General features: G+C 46.5%; 2 protein-coding genes across 4 annotated transcripts in view; one reads left to right on the top strand and one right to left on the bottom strand.

Annotated features, from left to right (window-relative positions):
• FBXW8 (F-box and WD repeat domain containing 8) overlaps positions 1-5959 on the top strand; it is a 63785-nt gene extending 57826 nt beyond the window's left edge. For 2 of the 3 annotated variants that reach the window (XM_083478668.1, XM_083478667.1), the window contains 3 exons: positions 1634-1807; positions 3311-3427; positions 4446-5959. In XM_083478668.1, coding sequence (XP_083334794.1) covers positions 1634-1807; positions 3311-3427; positions 4446-4590 — 436 coding nt within the window. In that variant the 3' untranslated portion in view covers positions 4591-5959. The remainder of the gene's footprint in view (positions 1-1633; positions 1808-3310; positions 3428-4445) is intronic. The other variant, XM_083478669.1, reaches the window with a different exon arrangement.
• The window catches only part of TESC (tescalcin), a 31179-nt gene continuing 12710 nt past the window's right edge, over positions 5932-24400 (bottom strand). Inside the window, exons 2-8 of the mRNA XM_083478915.1 lie at positions 16018-16087; positions 11769-11849; positions 8967-9106; positions 7439-7500; positions 7187-7294; positions 6630-6677; positions 5932-6261 (exon numbers count right to left, since the gene is read on the bottom strand). Of these exons, the coding sequence (XP_083335041.1) occupies positions 6184-6261; positions 6630-6677; positions 7187-7294; positions 7439-7500; positions 8967-9106; positions 11769-11849; positions 16018-16087 (587 nt within the window). The 3' untranslated portion in view covers positions 5932-6183. The remainder of the gene's footprint in view (positions 6262-6629; positions 6678-7186; positions 7295-7438; positions 7501-8966; positions 9107-11768; positions 11850-16017; positions 16088-24400) is intronic.

Raw genomic sequence — 24400 nt, 5'->3', positions numbered from 1 at the left:
TTCGGACAGCTGACCTTCTAATCGGCAAGTCCTAGGCTCTGTGGTTTAGACCACAGCATCACCCGCATCTCTAAAGATGCTTGGAGAAACTTCAGCTGTTGCAGAATTCAGCGGCCAGCTTGCTCATCAGGGCAAGACGGTTTCAACATATTACACCGTCCAATTATGGGCCGTCCAAGACAGAAGAGATAACTTCTTCCCCTAGTGCAGACTTAAACGGTGGAATTTGGGCTCCCTCAGGAGGCAGTGATGATTGCCACCAACTTGGATGGCTTTAAAAGAGGATTAGACAAACTCATAGAAGAGAAGGCCGTCCGTGGCCACTAGCCACAACGGCTGTGTTCTGCCTCCATTGCCGGAGGCCGTGTGCCTTATGACTGCCAGCAGCTGATATTCAAAGTGGGGGGAGCGCTCAGGTTCTGCTTGCAGGCCTCCCATGCGGCATCTGGTTGGCCGCTGTGAGAACAGGATGTTGGACTAGATGGGTCACTGGCTTGATCCAACAAAGCTCTTCTTAAGTTTTTTAAGGGGTTTAGACAAATTCATAGAGACATCTGAAGGCAGCCCTGTATAGGGAAGCCTTTTAATGTTTTGTTGTGTTTTTCTATACAGTGGTACCTCGGGTTAAGAACTTAATTTGTTCCGGAGGTCAGTTCTTAACCTGAAACTGTCCTTAACCTGAGGTACCACTTTAGCTAATGGGGCCTCCTGCTGCCGCTGCGCCACCACCGCGTGATTTCTGTTCTCATCCTGAAGCAAAGTTCTTAACCCGAGGTACTATTTCTGGGTTAGCGGAGCCTGTAACCTGAAGCATCCGTAACCCGAGGTACCACTGTATGTTGGAAGCCACCCAGAGTGGCTGGGGAAACGCAGTCAGAAGGGTGGGGAACTTATAACAACAATAATAATTGGAGCAGCCGTCCGCAAACCATTTCCCCCCACTTGAAAATTGCTGAGGTTGTTGACGGATTCTTCTGCCTCTTGTAGCAATTGTCATGCGCTGTCCTAGGTGCTACGTGATTTTTAATTGCAGATGTGCTGCTGACCGCCTGGATGAAGGGGTCTGTGGACCGCACTTTGGGAATCCCTCCCATAGCAGCTAATGCTATCAATGGCGATTCTGGGTTCTACTTCCGCTTTCAGAGGCAACATGTTGCTGAATGCCAGTTGCTGCGAATCATGAGCCGAGAGCACTGTTGCACTCATGTCCTGCTTTGTGAGCTTCCCATGGGCATCCGGTTGGCCACTAGATGGGCCACTGGCCTGATCTGGCAGGGCTCTTTCCCATGTTCTTATGTATAAACATCCATTTCATTTAGGGCATTTCTATCCCACCTTTTTCCTCCAAGGAGCTCAGGGTTGTGTACATGGGTCTCTCCTTCCTCAGTTAATCCCCACAATAATAACCCTGCGAAGTGGGTCAGGCTTTGTGGCCGACTTGGGGATTTGAACCCTGCTCTCCCAGGTCTTAATTCTGGCATTCTAACCGCTGCACCACACTGCCTCTCATAGATGGCTCTCCTAGTGAGAGGCTGGCTTTCGGCACGTACGGAATCTAACGTGGTTCCAAGTAGATCTTGCTGGGCTTGTGCCAGTGACACGAGACTTGACTGCATTTCTGTCTTTGTCTTAGGGTGAGGGTTTTTGACCTCCGCATAAGCGCCTCCGTTTGCTCCCTCTATGGCCACCAGCTGGGAGTCTCTTCTGTGCAGATGGACGACTGGAAGATCGTCAGTGGAGGGGAAGAGGGCCTGGTGTGCGTGTGGGACCAGAGGATGGGCACCAAGCTCTGGGAAATCCATGCCAGGTAAAGTCAGCTGCCGGTGGAGGCTGGTCCATTAGAGCAAGGGGGGCGGGTACTTGCCTAAGGGACAACGCTGAGGCTGACTAGCAGCAGCACCTGCTTTAAGTAAGGAGGCGGGCAGGTGGGGCTTTGGTGAGGGGAGACTCTACTGCAATAATAAAATAATAATAATAATAATAATAATAATAATAATAATAATAATAATAGAATATTATTTATACCCTGCCCATCTGGCTGGGTCTCCCCAGCCACTCTGGCCAGTATCTTCTCTGGGCAGGACTAGCACTAGGTATAACCCCAGCCCTGATAAGTCAGGTATGGGGAACCAGGTTGGACTCCATCTCCCATCATCCGTGGTCATGCTCCCTGGGGCTGATGGGAATCGGAGTCCAGCACCACTTGGAGGCTCTCAGAGCATCTGCTGAAGCTGCCTTTTCCCCTTGCCCTGCTTCAGGAATCTGGCTGCACTTCAGCAATTGTCCATTGGGTGGTGCTAAAAGCAAAAATACTATTACAGTGGTACCTCGGGTTACATACACTTTAGGTTACATACGCTTCAGGTTACAGACTCCGCTAACCCAGAAATAGTACCTCGGGTTAAGAACTTTGCTTCTGGATGAGAACAGAAATTGTGCTCCAGCGGCGTGGCAGCAGTGGGAGGCCCCATTAGCGAAAGTGGTGCTTCAGGTTAAGAACAGTTTCAGGTTAAGAACGGACCTCCAGAACGAATTAAGTACTTAACCCGAGGTACCACTGTATTATTATTGCCTTGAATGGAGACCCACCCCCTTCTCTCCCCTTCCCCTCCAAGTGCCACAGCACTGGACTGACCCATTTAACTCAAAACAAGAAAAAGCAGCAAATGGAGACTTTTGGAATGACCAGCGCCACCTGGTTGCCTGCCAGATATTTTTGGATTGCAATTCCCATCAGCCTGAGTTCTGGACCAAAACCTATGGAGGGCACCAGGTTCGTTTCTCTGAGTAGACCTGTTGAAGTTAGCGGGCACAATTTATACAAGGCTGTTGGTTTCAGTAGGTCTACTCTTGAGTGTGGCTTTGGTGGAGTCAACCCTACTTTTCAAAAGTGGAAAAAAGACAAATCGTTCAGGGTGGTGATATGGATCATTGCATGTTGATTTTGTATCCATAGGAAATCCGCCCGCACATGAGAGAATGGAGTTTAGATATGCAGATAACAAAAGTTAATTTTGCCATGAATATTGGGCAGTTCCCCTCACCCCTTGCTAATGCAGCATTCATGTTGTCATTTGTGCATGGGAATGCATTTTTTTCACTTAGCATTTTCATGTGTATGTGGGCGTAGATTTCTGTTCCAATCAACTCTGCATTTTAATGGCAAGACATTTTTAACAGTGGGGGGTGGGGAGAGAAACTATTAAAAGAACTTGCACGTCATATTTAGAAATGTTAATCGTGACCCCCATTAAGAATAATAATAAAAAAATTAAACAGAAACACCAACAACATTCCTTTTTCCCTCCAGGCACCCTGTCCGCCACATCTGGTTCAACAGCCACAGCCTCATCACCGCCAATATCCCTGATGAGAAGGTTCCCCGAGGCGCCAGCATCATGGATGATGACCTGACTGCTCATCGAAGGTAAGAATCAGCCACAGGAGCAGCAGTTTTACTAAGCAGAAAGAGAGCCAAGAGTCTGAGAAGCAGGGAATGCGAGTGGGCCACGCCCCTGAATGCTCAAAGCTGAGGTGGGAGGGTTAATAGAATTGATGGGAATAATGACTGCAGCCATGTCTGGGTTGACCACCCTGTGGAATTGCCTATGAAGGGCCTTTTCAGTTGTGGCTCCCCATCTATGGGATGGTCTCTCCAGTGAGGCCTGCTGGGCACCTTTCAGTCTTCGGGAAAGACTTGCCTTTCTTCCCCCTGGCCTTTGGGGGACTGAGCTGAATCTGTCCCACAGTACCTGTGCTGCAAAAGCTTTCTACGGCCAGGCGTCATCGTCCCCTTTAGGCTCCAGGCCTTTGGCTCTTAATCATCTGTGAGTGGTGGGATGTTTTGGGACTGTCTTTTAGATTTTTGTCTAAGTTGCTCACAGTTACCTTGGTAAAAAGACCACCAATATATTCAGTAAATAATAATAAAAAATATATGAGGGTGTGTTTGTTTCTGTATTAATATGTTAATGTTTCAAATGGAGGCTTGCCCCCTCCCCCCCCCAAATATTTAGGCACCAGGTGAAAACACTTCTCTTCAATCGAGCATTAGGCTGATTTAACCTTCTGTGACCTTTTAAATGTGTCAGGGGGTGGGGTTATTGGTTTGTTCTGCTTTTGTTTTATTGTATATTTTGAGTTTTTATTTTGTATTTTTACGCCATGGACTTCCCTGTGATCTTTGGATGAAGGCCAGTATACAAATGAAATGAATGTTGTGCTCATTTTGCCCACAATGGTATAATGTGGTTATGTTTATGTTTTGTCAATCTAAGTTGCTTGGAGTTTCTAGGTAACGGGTGACTAAGGAGTCATAATAACAACAACAACAACAACAACAACAATAATAATATGCATGCTAATCATGCTAATGCCGCCCATCTTGGTTGGGGAGGGTGGGGTATAAATAAAAATTTATTATTATTATTCTCTCCCCAAATCAGACATCGAGGAATCATCTATGCGTATGAGTTCTCGGTGGACCAGCTGGCTGCAGAGAGCATCCTTCCTATCTGCCGCTCCTCTTACAACGAAACAACAGGCTACAACTACAATATTGGCCTGGCGGTCCCCTACGACAACATCTAGCTGCGTCAGGAAGTAAGAGGTGCTGATCAAAAGCCGACCAACGTGGAGCAGGAAGGACGGCACCCACGTCCACAGGAAGGTGTCTGGGTCACGGCAGTGGCTGCCGCAGAAACACACGGAGGAGAATGCAAAGATGATCCTCAGTGATGCCCCCTAAAACCCACCTGGATGCAGCAAGGCAGAGGATGATGAGGGATGGAGCGGATGCAGCGGGCAGGGTGTGACGCTTTGCAAAACCCAGACATGGCACAGTAGGAATGGAGGAGAAGTGCTGGCCCAAAGTGACTCAGGCCCGGAAGAGGTGCAGAAGGGAGTAGTTAAAACAGGGAGCCAAGCAGGTAGAGAGACTGGACTTCCTAACCTTGGGCCCAGGCCTGATCTTTTAGGTTACTTATGGGGCTGGGAAATGTGAGGCTAGTGAGATAGCAAGTGAACTACAGGACCTCTTGAAAGCATGTGTAAATCACTCACCATTTCCTCCCAGGATGTCAGATAGCCCTTGAAACACACTTGGGAAGTTATAACATGCTTCTGGACATGTTTACACAAACAAACAACCTTTTCTATTGATGATGATGATGATGATGATGGCGTAAAGAAATGAGCTTTGTTAAAATGAGATACCAGGGTACCTTGGTATATTAAACTCAACCACATCTCCTACAATGGTTTACTGGTGCTTCTTTTTAAACTTTTTTTGCTTTTAAATGTTTTCCCGTGCTTTTACCGTATACATTTTATTGTTTTAATGTTGTGAATCCCTTTGGTATGTTTCGTGATTTAGTGGATATAAATACTTTTATAAATATAACTGTACCAACTGGGAATAACAAAGTGGCATGTTTCATGCTACACAGGGCATCCCCTGTTCCTTGGGGCACGTTGCTCCAGTTTTACTTCACAATTAGCCAAGAGTACTTGGACTGCCCAGGATTTTGTAGAACCACCCCCAAAAAAATGGATGGTGTAATTTGTGAGTTTGGATTCATTGCTCCAAAAATGGAGGGAAGTCATGTGCCAAAGTCACGTTTTTCAAGAGCGGTCAAGTCTATGCCAAAGAACAGGTGCAGTCCACCATCTTGGTTCAAAATGGCGGCTGGCTTGCAAAGGTCAACAGAGAGCACCGCCCCTGCCCTGGGAACCCTCACGCCAAGTTCGGTAATGATATTCTAAGACAACAGACAGAAATCACTTTCCAATATATATATAGTAGATAGATGTAAGATAATCTGGATCTAATTCCTCACCCTTGGTTAAGAAGAGCACCCGGTTTTTTAAAAGTTGAGTCCCATGACTGTATCTGATCACAGGATCCACAAGTAAACAAGCTTCTGCCAAGAATTAAAAACAAAACCTGCTTTATTGATGATTTGAGGCTATTGCGGCTTTTTAGTGTAGACAAGAGAGAGAAAATAGCTGTAAAGCCAAAGCCAGGCACATCAACTCCTAAAACCTGCAACGCCCCCCTGCAAAAAACACTGCCCCAGCCGTGGGAGATGCAGTTCCCCCTTAATACCCGTATCGACCGCCTGACGGTTTCCGTCCCAGGTCGCTCCAGAAGGCACCAACACCTCAGTCCCAGCTTCTCCGTGGTCAGTAGCACATCGCAATCGGCTCCATGGTCAGGAAGCGAACGTGCATCTTGGTCTCAATGTCTATCCCTTCCCAGATCTGCCGGGGGAGAGGCAACAAAAGCAAGTTTGAGCCATGAGTACAGGTCCGGGGCCCTTTTAATGCTGCAGGCCACAAACATTTATATGACAACTTAATTTTTAAAAAATCTTTCAAGCGACGTGCAATTTAACAGGGGAAAAAAATCATTAAAATGCAGCCTAAAACCAATAAAGCAGCAATATAAAAACATATCAAGCAGGGTTAAGGAGATTTAAACCCATAAAACAGGATCCAGTTTTAGAGGTGACAGAAAGCCTAGCACTGTGTCCCTCCTCTCTGTCTCCTCTCACTCTCCTGCCCCCGCCCCTCCCACAGGTTGGTCTCCATCACTTCCGCCAAGCAATAGGGTGAGCATCCATTCTAACCTTAAGGAAGTCTTCAAATGTGATTCCCTCGTATACTTGATCCGGCTCCTGCAACAAGAACAGAAGCATTACGTTGATAGGTGAAAGTCCTATAAGGGCAGAGGAGGCATTCAGAGAAAAAACGGAGGGCTCTTCTTAACTACATGCCATTCTTAAGGGCGACATTTTCCTAAAAGGGCTTACAGCACAACCTTAATGCACAATCGAGGAAAAACACAAATCAACATTAAAATGGTTGGAGAACCTGGGCCAAACTTGACCCACCAGTCCATTTTTTTCTAAAAACACACCCACATGCCACACACCTGATGTCAGGTGTGGGGGCAGAGAGGCACACAGCTGCAGAAAGTGGAATAGCATCAGCAGGTGTGTATGGGGAGTTCAATCCTGCTTTGTACCTCTCCACCCCCCCCCCCATCTTTCCAAGCACTATCTGGAGATGGGGATTGAACCTGGGACCTCCTGCGGGCAAGCAGATGCTCTACCACTGGGCTACATCCCTTCCTTGCCTCAGAATGACCGTGTGCTGGTCATCTGCAGCGTTGCGCTCAGCCTACCATTTGCCCCACGCAGATGCTGGCAGCCTCCATCATGGCTCCGTCTGCGATGGACCTCGCCGATTCCTTATCCAGGTGAGGGTTCCCCGAAAGCATCTCTTGCACAATCTGGAGGGCAGAAGCAAGTTGCAAACTGGTTGGAGGAGGAGGAGCAGCGGTGCCGGGTCGTTGAAAGTGCAGTTAAGGGAGTGGGATGCCCAAATAATAATAATAATAATAATAATAATAATAATAATAATAATAATACATTACATTCCTGTATTCCTGCAGAGTGATCTTGCCGTCACTGTCTGCATCGTACATGTGGAAAAGAACTAGGGGAGAGAAGGCAAAATAAATTAGGGTCAGGAGTAAGCAGCTGAAAAGCACAGTACTGTGCGTGAAATAAATTCCTTCAGAACCCACATTTACCCTGCACAATGGTAACTGAGCCTAACAGATCAAATCAGGGACTGTATCAAACACCAACAGAGTTCTTGTGCCAGTAGGCAGGGGAAGGGTGTTTGTGTGCATGTGTGCAAAATCAAGAACATATAATTTAATGACTTACAAAAATAACTGCAGCTTGAATGCAAATGCAAATTAAACACACACGGACCAAAAATGTGGGTCATCTCACTCATAGCCCATGGGGGGGGGGGAGACAATTACTGATATTGGAGCATAGTAACATATTCTTTCCTAAAATATAGGATTTGCTTTACTTATAAATCTCGGGATATTGTCCTCAACGGTTTACGATGTTCTCTCTTGACGATGAGAAGTCGCCAAGAATGCCAAAGAGCATAACTCACAGGAGGCCTTTGAACATTATCACCGTCATGAAATAAGTTTTCACCCCCCTGGTTGAAAATGATGGGCAGGGAAGGGGGGGTGTCCTCTGGTATACCTTAACCTTCGACGTACTGTATTTTTTGCTCTATAAGATGCACTTCCCCCTTCCTAAAAAGTAAGGGGAAATGTGTGTGCGTCTTATGGAGTGAATGCAGGCTGCGCAGCTTTCGCTGAAGCCACGAGAGCAAGAGGGATCGGTGCGCACCGATCCTTCTTACTCTCCTGGCTTCAGGGATAGCTGTGCGAAGCCTCTTCAGGGCAACGGGAGGAACGCTCCCCCTGCCCTGAAGAGGCTTGGCATGGCTATCCCAGAAGCCAGAACAGCAAGAGGGATTGCTGCTTTCGCTGCGCAGCGATCCCTCTTGCTGTTCTGACTTCGCTTCGCTGAAGAGGCACTGCGCAGCTTTCCCTCTCTGCACAGTGCCCCTTCAGCAAAGCGGGAGGAGAAACAGAGCCCCTTCCGTTTCTCCACCTGCTTTGCTGGAGAGGGGCTGCGCAGAGAGGGAGAGAATATTTTTTTTCTTGTTTTCCTCCTCTAAAACTAGGTGTGTCTTATAGAGCAAAAAATATGGTAATTTTTCCATAATCGCTATGGACCAGATTCTGACTGTACCATAAATCCTTATTTAATCCCTCTAAAGATTCCTTTTAAAAACTATTTCTACAATAACCATCCTGGCAGTTCTCAATAAGTACAGGATCAGTTCTTTATCCAAAGCACCTTCATTTGTCCAGAACAGAATGTGGCCCTCGATAGGAAAAAGTTTCTCCTCTGGATGACTTTGAAGTGGGAGACGGGAAGGCACACAGTAGACATGGAAGAAGAGGAGAAGCTCCGGGAACCACACTCTTTACAGCTAAAAATGAACGCAGTGGGTTCATACAGACCGTTCCTCCCGTCTGCCAACAAAGCAACAGGCTTGATCGAGAAAAGGGAGCACCTTACATTTTAGCTTCTTCTTCCGGAATCGATCGAGCTGCTCGTCGTCCATGTCCATCTCGATGGGCCTGAAATTGGACATGATCGTCAAGAAGTCTTCGAAGTTGATCTCCTCCGCGAACCCGTCCGATGATTCTCGCAGGTTCCTATTGGCACGAAAGCACTCAGAACACTTTCGACATGAGGAACACCTAATGTGGAGCCCTCCATCCTCTGGCTGTGCTCCCAATGCAGCCCTAGTCAGCATGGGCAATAGCCAGGGGTGATGGGAGTCAGGGCCCAGCAGAATCTGGAGGGCACTGTGTTGGCAACCCTTGTTCTACACACCCATCGGCCCCTGTGCTTTTGGGGGGTGGGGTAAGGTGGGATGGGGTGAGGGAAGTGTGTTTGCAAAGGCACAGCCTTATTTAGAAATGGGTTGGCTGCTGTGTGAGGGTGTCCCAGACATTTGAATAAAATCAACACATTTGTAAAAACTCAAATCTTTTATTGTGGCAGCACTCAAACTTTGGAACTCCCTGCCTATTGACACAAGGCAGGTACCTCTCCAGCAACAGCTAAAAACCCCTTTTCTTTTTAAGGGAAGCCTATCCAAATATGGGGACGCGGGTGGCGCTGTGGGTTAAACCACAGAGCCTAGGACTTGCCAATCAGAAGGTCGGCGGTTTGAATCCCTACGATGGGGTGAGCTCCCGTTGTTCGGTCCCAGCTCCTGCCCACCTAGCAGTTCAAAAGCACGTCAAAGTGCAAGTAGATAAATAGGTACCGCCCTGGCGGGAAGGTAAACAGCGTTTCCGTGCTTTGCTCTGGTTCGCCAGAAGCGGCTTAGTCATGCTGGCCACAGGACCCGGAAGCTGTACGCCAGCTCCCTCGGCCAATAAAGCGAGATGAGCGCCACAACCCCAGAGTCGGTCACGACTGGACCTAATGGTCAGGGGTCCCTTTACCTTTACCTTTAGCCAAATATGCAGAATGCCGACATGTGTTTTAATCTGCATTTATCTGATAACTGATTTTAATTTGAAAGCTTCACGTCTTTACTGATAACGTCATTGTTCTCTTCTTTTGGTAAACTGCTTTGAGGTTTTCCCTTCTGCTTACAATCAAGCAGTATATAAACTGTGATAAAATAAGCAGAGGATAAATTGTTTACTTACAGAATTTAAATGTGACAATTGCCATTTGCAAACAAATCCATAGTAGAATGGAATGCGTCACACACAGAGCCAAAGTCCCCAAAGTGCTAAGGATTGTCTACACCAACAGTAACTGCAGAGGCGTGATGAGTAGGTCTGACTAACTGGATTTTCTGTGGCAAGGGGAAATCTAGGTCAACAGCGTTTAAAAAGCATGCATTGGCATTTTGAGGATGAAACCATGTGGATGTTGCAAAAATAAATAAATGGGAGCAACAGCACGGGGCGTAAAAAAAGCCTTCTCGATCAAGCCCAGCATCCTTTTCTCACACGTTGGGAAACCAGCAAACAGGACCTGAGCACAAGAGAGAGAACACTCCCATCCCGTGGTTTCATAATAATCATAATTTATTATTTATACCCTGCCCATCTGCCTGAGTTTCCCCAGCCACTCGGGGTGGCTTCCAACAAAATATTAAAAACTTGATAAAACACCAAACATTAAAAATTTCCCTAAACAGGGATGCCTTCAGATGTCTTCTAAAAGTCAAATAGTTGTTTATTTTCTCGACATCTGGTGGGAGGGCGTTCCACAGGGCGGGTGCCACCACCCAGAAGGCCCTCTGCCTGGTTCCCTGTAACCTCACTTCTCCCAGTGAGGGAACCGCCAGAAGGCCCTCGGCACTGGACCTCAGTGTCCGGGCTGAACGATGGGGGTGGAGACACTCCTTCAGGTATACTGGGCCATGGTTGTTTAGGGCTTTAAAGGTCAGCGCCAACACTTTGAATTGTGCTCAGAAACATACTGGGAGCCAATGTAGGTCTTTCAGGACCGGTGTTATATGATCTTGGCAGCCACTCCCAGTCACCAGTCTAGCTGCCGCATTCTGGATTAGTTTCTAGCAACTGGTATTCAAAAGAGAGCTTTGCCATCATGCCTGGTATCCATTGATAAGTCATATTTATTCTGCATGAATTTGCGCACACCCATTTTTGAAGCCATCCAGCTTGGTGGCCATCACTGGCTCCTGTGGCAATGAGTTCCACAGTTTAACTATGCACTGTGCAAAATGCATCCTGCTTCTGACCATGGAGGCAGAGCACAGCCATCATGGCTAGTAAGCCACTGATAGTCTCATCCTTCTGATGCAAGAGGAAGGCGGAAGGCACCCAGGGAAAGGGGGGCAATGTTTGGGATGCCATCAAACAGGGGCCCCCAAATGAAATACTTGATTTTGTTTATTTGGCAAGATTTATAGACCATTGAATATCAATAATAATAATAATAAAAAGCTTTAAGCCGTTTACATAAAATGCAATAAAATGTTCACTAGAATAAAAGAAGAATAGCAATAAAACCAGACCTTAAAAAACAGTAGGCATAATAAAATTATCTGAATGTTCTTGAAATGGTTGGTTCTATCGACAAGTCTGCCTAATGAAATTACACGTCTGTAATTTTGTCTAACGAAAGCAGCCTTTAGCAGGCACTGAAAAACAGGACGTCGAAGCTGCCTCAACGACTGGTTTTTAGGTGCTTGTTTATGCGCTTTACTGTTTTTTTAATGGCTTATGTGCGGAGAGGGATTCAAGGTTAAGGAGAGCTGCACAGTTCTTGTTGCTATAGAGAACAACCCCCCCCCCCGGGGAGGCCAAGCACCCACAACATTACCTCTTGTCAAAAAAGGCCTGGACAATTTTGGATCTAATTGGATTGAACTCCAGATCAGGGACACGATCAAAGTTCTCCTTGCTGCGGATGTAGAAAAGGACAAAGAGAAAGAAATAGTGAGAGAGAGAGAGAGACAGGTTTCTAAAGACAAATGAGCGATCTCTTCAGCACAGGGTCATGGCTCAGTAGCAGAGCTGAGGTTTGGTTTGATTTGGTTTTTTTTGTTTTTGCATTTTGAAGATTTTAGGTTCATGGCTTTGGGAATGTTTTGAACTGTTTTATAGAATGCTTTGCTTTGTTTTAAATGGCACACCAGTTTGCTACCCTCGGCTCGAAGGGGAAAAGCAGAGGGACATAAGTTCAGTAACTAGCTAAATAATAGTTCTAATATCCAATGTGGTGTGATGACTGGAGTGCCGAACTAGGACTTGGGAGGCCAACATTCGAATCCCCATTCATCCATGAAGCTCACTGGCTGACCTTTTCCCAGCGACTTCAGGATCTCTCCGCTGGTTTTCTAGGGAAGGGGCGAAGCGGCTTCCCTCCTGCCTCTTGGCAGGACATCTGCCCCCTTACAGAGCGAGCCTCCTCTGCGACTCTGCCTGAAACCGTTTGTATATTTTCCTACAGAAAGGTCAACCTGCTGTGCAGCTCAGGGGGAGGCCAGCCGGCTGAGCAGCAGGAGGAGAAACCAGCGCAGGAAACTCTCCCTCTCACTTGACATCAAACTATGGGTAGGAGTTGGGAGCCAACATTTCAGAACACCGCCCTCCCCTTCATAAGCATCAAGACACAACATTTGTTGAACCACAACTCCCATCTTCACTGGGCAATGGCTGTGCTTGCTGGGGTCAGTGAGATAAGATAAGATGAGATAAACTTTATTCTCATTGGCCAACGGCCATGGCAACATAATACAAGCAATATATACAAATAAAAAGACAACAGTGGGTAAAAAGGGGAATCAAATGACCAAGATTATTGTTCAGATAGTGGCCCTTAATCTCATTGCACCTTCGATAAACCTAGCAACCTTTGCTGTTGTCTGATCATTTTGATCTGATAAAAGAAAGAACAATGTGGCCGCAGATGGGCGGCCTGGGATGGTAAGTAAGAGTGGGGTAATGTGGGGCCAGTGGGAGTTGTAGTCCAGCATCCTTTGGAGGGCCGGAGGTTCCCCCCTCCCTGATCTGGACCAAGGATGAGGAGCCAGGGTTGCTGGGACTCCCAACTCCCATCAGCCCCATGGTTCAGAGATTATGGGTCTTGTAGATTCCTCTCCCTGTGATTCCCCACCCAGTTGGCGATAAGGCACCAGGCATGGGTTAGTGGTAGGAGCAGGAAAGAGGAGGTGTCTTCCTCCTGGCCGATGGCCTCGCCTGCTTCCCCACAAAAGCCGCAAGCCTTGTACAGAGAAAGGCCTGTGCTTTCAAGAGAGCCATCTGGGGTTTGGCCTGGAGGAGCAAAATCTCATTACGGGAGAGAACAGGGCAGAAAGCAGCCAATTGATTAGCAAGCCGTTATTTGATGGGACGATCGGCCCAGGACAGACCTTGACAAGGACCAGTCTCCACATTGCACCCTTCCCTGTGAAGTTGGCTGTGCAACGGGGGGAAGCTGCTTCCGTCCAGTCCATCTGTTCTTCCAACCCAGTATAAACAATGGCACTTCATCAGCCCCAACCAGCACAGCCAGCGGTCAAACATGATGGGAGCTGGAGTCAAAAATCATACAGAACAGGGATGCTTCACCTGTGCTCCATGGATGGGATTCATCAGGGGGGTCCATCAACCCACACAATGCAATAAAATAAATTGTATGCAACATTTCATGTATAGGTGTGGATTTTTCTGGGAGGGGGGTCCATAGCTTCTACCAGATCTTCAAAGGGAAGTCTGTGACCTTTGAAAGCCACTAATTTAGAGGGTCACAAATCACCTGTTCCTGGTGCATTGGGAACGGGCCATTACTCAGAGGTAGAGGATGCAAAAGGCTGTTCAGTTCAATCACATGGATCAGCCGGTAGAGCATGAGACTCTTCAACTCAGGGCTATGGGTTCGAGCCCCACATTGGACAAAAGATTCCTGCATTGCAGGGGGTTGGACTAGATGACCGTTGTGGTCCCTTCCAACGCTAAAACGCCATCACTCTATTATTCTAATCCCCAGCATCTCCAGGCCTGGGAAAGATACCTGCCCCTAATCTTAGGGAGCTGCTGCCAGCCAGAGTGGACGGTATCTTCCTAAGAATGCAGCACATTCCCTGTTAAAAGCATCAACATGTTGTGGCATGGAGAGCTCCAGCGAGGTCTTTCCCAAACTGTGGTCCGCAGACCACCAGCGGTGAAAAAACTTCGTTCAGCTGTTCCATGGTGAGCCTTTGGATTTGTGGCTGAAGACAAGGAGATGCCACATCCATTGCATTCATCATTCATATTGGTTTTTAATAGTATTTCTATTGCATCTTTTATTATCTATTGCATTGTGTTGTATTGCAGTCCAAACGGCACAGAATTCAAATCGCAATACGATAAAATGAAATAAGTAACACAGTGCATTACAATTGCACCAAAAGGGGGGGAATTTAATCATGGAGTGGTCTACCAAGACCGTCAGCAATTTTCAAGTGGTCCAATTGGGGGGGGGGGCAGTTAGTTAGGGAACCACTGCTCCAGGGTTTCAGTTCGCCAGCTATGCCATCTTTCGGGATACTCCATCCCATTGCACCTCGCTCAGTTTTTCATTCCACCCCCCCTCCCCACCAAAAACACACCTAGACAGCATTGCATGCCTACTGAGCACCCCAGTCCTCACTGGAATGATAGAAAAGGGTGTGGATTATCCCCCCCAAACAACAACAACAACACAATATGTAAACTGCTTGATCAAAACAATTCTCCAAGCAGTGTACAAGTTCACTCATGAGGTTTTATCCCCTCCTTAAACCTTTTTGTACTACTTCAACACTCGGGTTCTCTCCATCACCCTCAAGATTTGGATGCCTCTGTCTCATGCATGGATGAGCCTAGGCTTGTTCATGCATTATTACCCTGAACACAGGTACAAGCTGTCTGTACACATGCATGTACAAGTGTTTGTGTGAAATAGTGAATGCTTGTCTGTCTGTACAGCTCAAGTATCGTGTATGCAGGTACACAGGATTGTATTTGTTGTTGTTTAGTTGTGTCCGACTCTTCGTGACCCCATGGACCAGAGCACGCCAGGCACTCCTATCTTCCACTGCCTCCCGCAGTTTGGTCAAACTCATGCTGGTAGCTTCGAGAACACTGTCCAACCATCTCGTCCTCTGTCGTCCCCTTCTCCTTGCGCCCTCCATCTTTCCCAACATCAGGGTCTTTTCCAAGGAGTCTTCTCTTCTCATGAGGTGGCCAAAGTATTGGAGCCTCAGCTTCAGGATCTGTCCTTCCAGTGAGCACTCAGGGCTGATTTCCTTATGAATGGATAGGTTTGATCTTCTTGCAGTCCATGGGACTCTCAAGAGTCTCCTCCAGCACCATAATTCAAAAGCATCAATTCTTTGGCGATCAGCCTTCTTGATGGTCCAGCTCTCACTTCCATGCATCACTACTGGGAAAACCAGCTTTAACTATACAGACCTTTGTTGGCAAGGTGATGTCTCTGCTACAGAATTGTATACTTTGTTGAAAGTTCCATAGGAATAACTTACGTGCGTACAGCTCAACTACTTCTGTACACAGGTACAGAGGTTGTACAATTGCTTAATGTAGGGTTGCTGTATTTCAAAAAGTGAAAATCCGGACACAAAAGTTGAGCTCCCCCCCCCCAAAAAAAAAATAATATTGAGAGGGAGCAAGAGAGAGAGAGAGGTTTGGAGCTATTTTAAAGGAAATTCGTAAAAAAAACAATTTTTCCAAGACATTCAAGGGATTTCCACCCAGACACTGTTTACCCACCTATGTCCAGGAAATTCCCAACATCTGGCAGCCCCACGTCATGTGACATGTGAACCCTCCTAGCGTTGGGCTTCATTAAGTATCCACACTTAGAGAATAAATCCAGTGCTTTTTTCTGGGGGTACGCAAGGGTATGCATACCCTTAAACATTTTGTGAATCTTTTGTCCATTTACTGTATTTATTTCCCCCGATTTGAACTACAAAATGTTGATTTTCTTGAGTCAAAATGAGAATACCCGTAAACATCTTTTTAGAAGAAAAGCACTGAACAAATCCATCATGATATAGGGCTAAGAATAGGTAATACTGTACCGAATAGTTGGTTGATCCCCACTTAGCTGCTTGAATCGCCGATGCAGATTCTCAATTTGATCTGAAGTGACTATGGAGAGAAGAGACAGACAGACACTCCATTAATTTATTTTTAACCCTTACATACTTGTAAACTCCACCCTTCACTAGCACCCTTCACTAAGGATGGGCAAATATGCCAATTTCAATTTTCCTCCCTTTCTCATTTCCACCCCCATTTTAAGTTCAGTTTTCCACATGAGGCTATTTATTTATTTATTTATTTATTATTATTATTATTATTATTATTATTATTATTATTATTATTACTATTCTTATTATTATTCATGAAAGTTCACCAGCAGTTTGCGGCTGATTTTTGTACGCAATTTTGCCTGATATTTTTTGGCAAACCGGTTTCCAAAAATATAGCACACTTTTTAATCAGACTACGCACTTTGAGCACATCTTCCCATAGTGCATGTAGCCTGGGCTGGAGAAACTGCCATTCACAGTATGTATTCTGAAGCGTGGCTGTGTTTCAGTTTTCGTACCACTGTTTCAGAAAGCACAAATGCGGTTGATTTGCCTTTACATTCAGATTGGATTTATTTTCTTCCCCACCCCCAGAAACACCTGCACCACAAGTCCCGTATTCTAGTTTTAAGAAATCCTTCGTGGTGAAAAAAGAAGGGGGGGATGAGATCATATTACAGGTCACCACTACTGTGTTTCCCCGAAAAGCCATGTGTGCAATCTCGAGGCAGAGAAGAGCAGAAGTAAGGGTTAAGGCTCTTCCTCTGATCAAACTGGAAGTCTCACAACTGCTTTGCATTGCAAAAGAAATACAAATTAACCTGTCAGGAGATGCTCAAACATCTCCCTTAGGATTTGGCTGCCATGCAAAACAAGACCAGGAAGGACCATTTTCTCCTGGAATATCCAACGGAGCTCTTTGTGTTGAAAGGGAAGCCTCCGTTGGCATGAATGGAGCAGTAGAGGCAGGCCGTTTGGGCATGTGGGCGGGGGCACTGCCCCACCAAGCTTAGACTGCCCTCAGGCAGCCTCCACTAGCCTGCCTTCTTACTCACAACCTGTCTAGGGATGCCCCTGCCTGTCAGCTTACTCCTCCTCACAGTCTCAGTATCTTACCCACTGTAGAACTCAGCAGGGAGGCAGAGGAAGATGGGCACTCAGCTAGAATCAGTTGGCTCTGCCTGCCAGAGGCTCTGGCTCCCCCTGCTGGCGGGCTCCCTGCCTTCCGTCCTACCATTCCCACTGGAAAGGAGGTTTCCTTTAAATACCTGGGTAACTAGCCACTTTAAAGTGACTGTATATGTGATTGTGTTTAGGGGGTCTTTGACCTGAAAGGGGGCATGGAAGTTGTTAAGTAGTGGGTTTATTCACAGGCCAGAAGAGAACTGAACTGAAGGGTTCAGCCAGCCTGCTTATATAGAGCTCCACTAGAACACAACAGCAACCATTTTCTGTAACTATCCAATCACTGAACGTCACTTTCAATCCTTTATTTGCATATGTGGACCTGAGTGAAAACTATCTACAGTATCCCCCTGCTGGCCCAGAGTGAGAACTTCAGTACATAACACAAGTAGTTGGGGATCTATATATATTTCAGGGCAAAGACCTCCGAAACGCAGCTTGCATGCATAAATGCACCTTAAAAATTAAAACATCTCATTATAACAAAACAAGAACTCTTCAAAATGGAAAAAGGGGTTGGAAAACATTTCACAGGCCACAACAGCACTCATACGAAACCTTATTTTAAACAGGACGGGAAAACCAGCAGCAATATAAACCATGAAATAATCATATCCCCCAAAGCTGATTAGATAAATAGATATGAGAGAGAGACTATGAAGATTTGGATCACATATGCCTCTACACTCAGAGGGAAGGAAACTTATATTTATATATATTTACTATAGTTTATTTTAAAATATATTCAAAAACGCCTCATCTTCGCTCTTGGCAAGGACATCCAAGGTGTGAAGGGGGAAAAAACCACATTAAAACCAAATCTAGGCAATAAACCAGATTAAGAACAAAAAAGGAAATCGTTTTAGAGCAGGAGAAACAGAATAAAGCTTCACTTGCTAAAAAATAAAATAAAAAATTATGCAGTATTTTATACTACTGGTTTTTGTACTGTACCCATCTACCTTAAATGTGAATGGCCTATGGCCCAAGCATTAATAAAATACTACTACTTAAAGAATAAATTAAAAAGCATTAGGCTTGTATCCAATGCTAGCCCTACTCGGAGCACACCCATCTAAATAAGTGGACCTAACTTAGCAACATCCATTCATATTTTGAGTAGGACTAGTACTGGTATCTTCTTATATACATAGAAACGTAAGGGTGTCATCACACTGCGGTTTGTGTGGCTGCCTACTGGGTTGAGGTGAGCTGTGGGGGAAATAGTCAAGGGGGTAGGAAAAGTATAAAGAGAGGGAGGATTGGCTAGTGTGAGGGAAGGGAGTAGCCAAAGGTTAGTGAGCAGAAGGGGCAGCTCCTAGTACAATATATGACAATAGAATCTTTGGAAATGAAAAGGGACCACTTGCATCATCCAGCTGAGCCCCTTGATCAGCTAACGGAGCTGAACATAAAAGCCCTCCATTTTGTAGCAGGAACCCCCCACCCCAATCATTCAGTTTGTACAAACTTCACACACTCACACTCACACTCACACTCACACTCACACACTACATATGCCACACTTCTGTTATAAATTCATAGAAAAATCAACCAAACATCGGATTTGCACTGTTCCATTTTTGTTTTACTCCATATGACAAGGACTATCAAAGGGGGGTGGCTTGGTTCTGGTCAGCCATAATCCCTTCACCATCCCAGCACATCCACAGGAGCCCTGCCCAGTTGCTATGTCAACCCTGATGATCCCAGACAGAAGACAATCAGGATCACAAAGAACTTGCATATGGGAGTGGATTCAGCATGGACTGAAACAAAGGGCAATGATCAGATCTTCCCTCTGGGGGCAGGAAACTGCCAACTCCCCTTTGTCTCCTGGAAGTGACTCATGGGGAGGGGGAAAGGAGGAACCAGCCAGGTGACAGGACACTCAGGTTACCACCACAACTCCTCCCTCAACCCCTCCTTTCTGTAATGTATGCATGATGTTTCTGGGGGTGGGCTTGACCTAGAGGATGGGAATTTCAAAAGTTTTTATAAGGTCTGGCACACCATCTTTCTGGGTCTTTCCTCTCTCCTGCAAGTGAGGGGAACACCCTGTTGCAACAGTTCAATAAAGGCCAAGCCTACAGGCTGCTGTTTTGCTCCAAGTTATCCTGGTTGGTGTCTTTATTTTGTCCAAGGGAGCCCTCAGATTTTTCCGGTAACAATTTCAAACCACAGCACCCTCATGTCATTCAGCTAGATGGACCCAACTTTTGCTCTCAGTGCTGGAGTTGCTGTTGCATTCTTGTGCACACACACACACCCACACCCTCCATTCCACTGACACTTCTTTTTTGGGTTGTGTGCGCAACAAAACAAAACCCTGCCCTCTCCCAGCTGATAACCTGATCAGCTGATAACCCCCAGCTGATAACAGCTTGCTGAACACTGGCAGGTATTTGCCAAGTTCCAGCCTGTAACTGATACGAGTTCGACTTCTGCCAATGTAGATGGGAGTGCCTGGTGATAATCAGCGCCCAGAAAAGCCACATACCTATAGAGACTCTGGTTAGTGCCTAACCCTCCATTGCTCCCCCTGACATAGGACCATAGAATTGTAGAGTTGGAAGGGACCCAAAGGATCATCTGCTCCAGTGTTCCTCAAACTTGGGTCTCTCCGGCTGTTGCTGGACTACAACTCCCATCATCCCTAGCTAGCAGGACCACTGGTCAAGGATGGTGGGAATTGTAGTCCAAAACAGTTTGGGAGGCACTGATCTAGTCCAACACCCCTGCCAAAGCAGGAGTCACAGCCAAAGCATAACTTAGTACAGGGGTGTGGAACCTCAGTCCCAGGAGCTAAATGTGGCCCTGCAAGCTTCTCTATCTGGCCCTCAAGACTCTTCCCAGGCCACACCCCTCAAGAGTCCTTTGCTCTCTTGTCAAGTGTTTTTGCCTGGCTGGAATGTGTCCTTGGCTGCGTGGAGGGTAGAGAAGAGTGAAGAAACTAGGCTACTGTACTAAAATAACATTTACATTTGTGGTTCCATCCACTTTTGCCTGTGGCCCTGCCCACCACAGGTGCAAGGTCCTTGAACAGTTCTACAAAACAGAATTTGACCCTCGGGCTGGGGGAAAAAGACCCCTGCCCTGGACTAATGCCTTCCTGCAGGAGCAGAGAAGGTCCCAGGTCTCTGGAAAGAAAGCAGAAGCTCGAATCTGCTTGTGACTCAGCAACTTCCTTTCCACGATCTGCAAACAAAACAAAACCTGAAGGGAAACTCACTCTTGAAGGCCAGCTGACAAATGGTGCTTGTTAGGATTATTAACGCTGACTCATGAAATAATGCTGCTCTGCTCTACTGACGATGTCAAGAAGCCTCAATCTCACCGCCACTCCCTGTACAACCCAGGCAAAACCAACATTTTGTTTTGGGCACTTATCACCTGCTCTTTGCTTAAACAAATCCCCTTAAACAAATCCCAGCTTAAACAAACAAATGGTGAAAAACATCAAAGCACATAATGCACAATGATTTTTTTGAGAAAAGAATAAAAATACAGTGGTACCTCGGGTTACAGATGCTTCAGGTTACAGATGCTTCAGGTTACAGACTCCATTAACCCTGAAACAAAATTAATGAAACAATTCCTTCCAGTAGCACCCCAAACTACAAAAAACAACAACTACTACTACTACCACTACTACTTCTGGGTGAACCTATTACCCAGACCTCCTCAGTTGGTAGAACATAAGACTCGTAATCGCAGTGTCATGGGCTTGAGCCCAAGTTGGGGAAAAGATTCCTGCGTTGCGTGGGGTTGGGCTAGATGATCCTTATGTTCCCTACAATTCTATGATTCTATGATCCTTGATCAAATGTTTCCTATAGCTTCCCAAACTGGTCTTTATGCCTAGCTGTGACCCTCAGGTATGGCTCCTTTCACTTCTCTGATGCAAACCATCACATTACGGTTCTGCTGCCTTTGTCGCTGTCGCCATCATCAAATTGTTCGAATCCAATCTTACGCATTATGCAACAAATCTTAAAAATAAACAGTGAACTTAAAAGAGAGGGGGTGGGGAATGAAACTCTGAATGCTCCAGAAAATAAAAATCCCTGCTCCAAATCACTCGTGGTATCATTTGATCATTGGGTTCCCACGTATATGTACTCTCATTCCATCACAGATGTTGCAAATTCCAACCCATGACCTTTATGCAGCTTTGCTATTTTAAACACAAAGCTAATCTGGGGGTAGCTTTTCTTATTCTTACAAAAAAGGGGGCCCCTCCTCCCTTTTATTTAGCTTTCTACTTGCCCCCCCCCCCCGCCTGCTACTGACTTTTGACATTCTCACTGCCTGACATCATTATTGCCATGGAAACTAAGGGACCCATAAATCTTTAAACATCTGGAAGTTTAGTTTACTTTGCATTTACATTTTTTTCCTCTTTGTTGTTTTTTAAAGCATCATATAAACTTCAGGCACTTAACGCCACAAACCAGAACTTGGAATGGTGATGTCCTAAGAGGTTGAGTTTTACCCCCAGTAAGGGATTGGTGTGTGCATTTGGAAAGGAACTCCCCGGCAGTGGACAAAAAAACCCCTCAAGGCTTCTGTTTGCAAAATGGAGAGATTTGGAGAAAATACTGCCTTCTGCTGGTTTTCAGAACAGTAGCCTTTCACTGACTCTTAGCCCAATCTTATGGAATTGCAGAGTTGGAAGAGAGCCCAGGGACCTTCTAGCCCAGGTAAAACAAAAAGGTAAAAGACCCCTGGATGGTTAAGTCCAGTCAAAGGCGACTATGGGGTTGTGGCGCTCATCTCACTTTCAGGCCAAGGGAGCCGGCATTAGTCCACAGTCAGCTTTCCGGGTCTTGTGACCAGCATGACTAAACCATGATGGAAACCAGAGCACACGGAAACTCCATTTACCTTCCCACTGCAGCAGTACCTATTTATCTATTTGCACTGGTATGCTTTCGAACTGCTAGGTTGGCAGGAGCAGGGACAGAGAAACAGGAGCTCACCCCGTTGAGGGGATTCAAACCACCAAACCTCCAACTGGGAAGCCCAAGAGGCTCAGTGGTTTAGACCACAGCGCCACCCGCCCCTGATGCGAGAGAGAGAGAGAGAGAGAGAGAGAGAGAGAGAAATGCCTTCAGCTTCTTGAGAGGAAGGGTAGCCCATATAAATGGAATCCGTTAATAAATAGCAGTGCTAACAAGCGATGGAGCCAGGGATTGCTGGGTGGGGGGGGGAGGGGGCAGAGGAACTGCTTTCTGCCACCACCAGAGAGAACATGGCAACCACCTCTTTTTGCACAAGCTCCATCCTGCTCATTTTCCAAACCATCTGCTCTTCATCCGGAGGATGACGTGACAAAGCTCATATCAAAGCTGTTTGCAGTGGCTGTCGAGGAAACAGGCCTCCAAAGGGACCCGCCTACCAATGTGCAAACTAGCCAAACCGTTTCCTCAGTGGCCATCCTCACATTTCAGGAGCACTCAGTCAAGTTTTGTAGCACCTCTGGTGGGAGACACACCATATGCCTTCTGGGATAGGTTTTCCACCTTTGGTCCCCCACCCTGCACTCACCTGTGGCTCCTAGAAGCTACCAGTGTGAGACTACAGCCACACCCTGGGAATTAGCTTTGTCTGGGCGGCTAAATCAGGAGAGGGTAGCCAATGGGTCTCAAACCTTCAGCGAGCTAGGGACTTCCTCTGCATGCAAAGACAGGCTCTAGCAGGTTGAGCAGGTCAAGAAGGCAATTTCGATACCTGCTGCAGAGGGAAATGAGGGGCAGATGGGGCTTGTCAACCTGAAGGAGCGTCTCCACCCCCATCGTTCTGCCCAGACACTGAGGTCCAGCGCCGAGGGCCTTCTGGCGGTTCCCTCACTGCGAGAAGCAAAGTTACAGGGAACCAGGCAGAGGGCCTTCTCGGTAGTGGCGCCTGCCCTGTGGAACGCCCTCCCACCAGATGTCAAAGAGAACAACAACTACCTGGCATTTAGAAGACATCTGAAGGCAGCCCTGTTCAGGGAAGTTTTTAATGTGTGACATTTTAATGTATTCAGAATCTTTGTTGGAAGCCACCCAAAGTGGCTGGGGAAACCCAGCCAGATGGACGGGGTATGAATAATAAATTTTTATTATTATAACCTGGGAAGGTAGCGCATCTAAGAGAAGGAAAACTCTGATCCTAAACCTCTGCTGCCTTGTGGGATATCTTCAGGAGAAGAAAAGGCTAAGGTGTGAACCCTACACAAATCTGGAGTGGAGTCCCTAAGGCGGTTGGATGGCTCCTTGTACATCTCCTTCCAGCAACTCCTGCAGCCAAGTTGGTGCCAAACATCTTGCTCTGCTCTCCTTTGGACTACATCAGCGAGACCAAGAGTCTTCCGTCTGGGCAGCCCAAGACCTCCATGCACACTATCCAGACTTGCACTCTGGAGAGGTCACTTTAATGCTGCTAACTTAGTGACTTGACTTCACCTCCAGAAGTGCACTCCATTGTCTCTTGAGACAGATGATGCCAGCAACAAGTCAGATTAGCAAGTCTTACCAGCTAAAGGCATCTGAATTGTGCAAGGAATCAGAGGAGCTGGGTGTCTCCCTCAGCACTGTTAGGTCACAGAGTACAGAATATGGTGCCTACCTAAGAATTAGAAGAAGCCAGAGGCAGAGGGAGGGTACGATGTACAGTGGTACCTCGGGTTAAGTACTTAATTTGTTCTGGAGGTCCCTTCTTAACCTGAAACTGTTCTTAACCTGAAGCACCACTTTAGCTAATGTCCTGAAGCAAAGTTCTTAACCCGAGGTAATATTTCTGGGTTAGCGGAGTCTTTAACCTGAAGCGTATGTAACCCGAGGTACCACTGTATACTTGAATTTTTAAAATAAGTTCCTAGCCCTCATGGTTGTAGACTGAAATAAAACTCCAAAGCACATAGCCATAAGAACGTAAAGTGAGCCAAAGTGGGGGCAGGAGAGAGAGACTAATCCGGCATCCTGTTCCCCACAGTGGCCAACCAGATGGGAAATCGTGAAGCAGGATTTGAGCAAAAGAGCAACTCTCCCCTTCTGTGGTTTCCAGAAATTGGATCCACAAGTGTCACGGCCTCCAACCATGGAAGCAGAGCAGAGCCGCTATTGCTAGTAGCCATTGATCGTTTTCTCCTTCGTGAATGTATCCCATCCTCTTTTAAAGCCACACAAATATTGAAAGT

The sequence above is a fragment of the Podarcis liolepis genome, assembly GCF_965112155.1.
Source record: "Podarcis liolepis genome assembly, chromosome: 15".
NCBI lineage: Eukaryota > Metazoa > Chordata > Lepidosauria > Squamata > Lacertidae > Podarcis > Podarcis liolepis.
The sequence above is the reverse complement of the archived record's forward strand: the minus strand, read 5'-3'. Positions and strand labels throughout refer to the sequence as shown.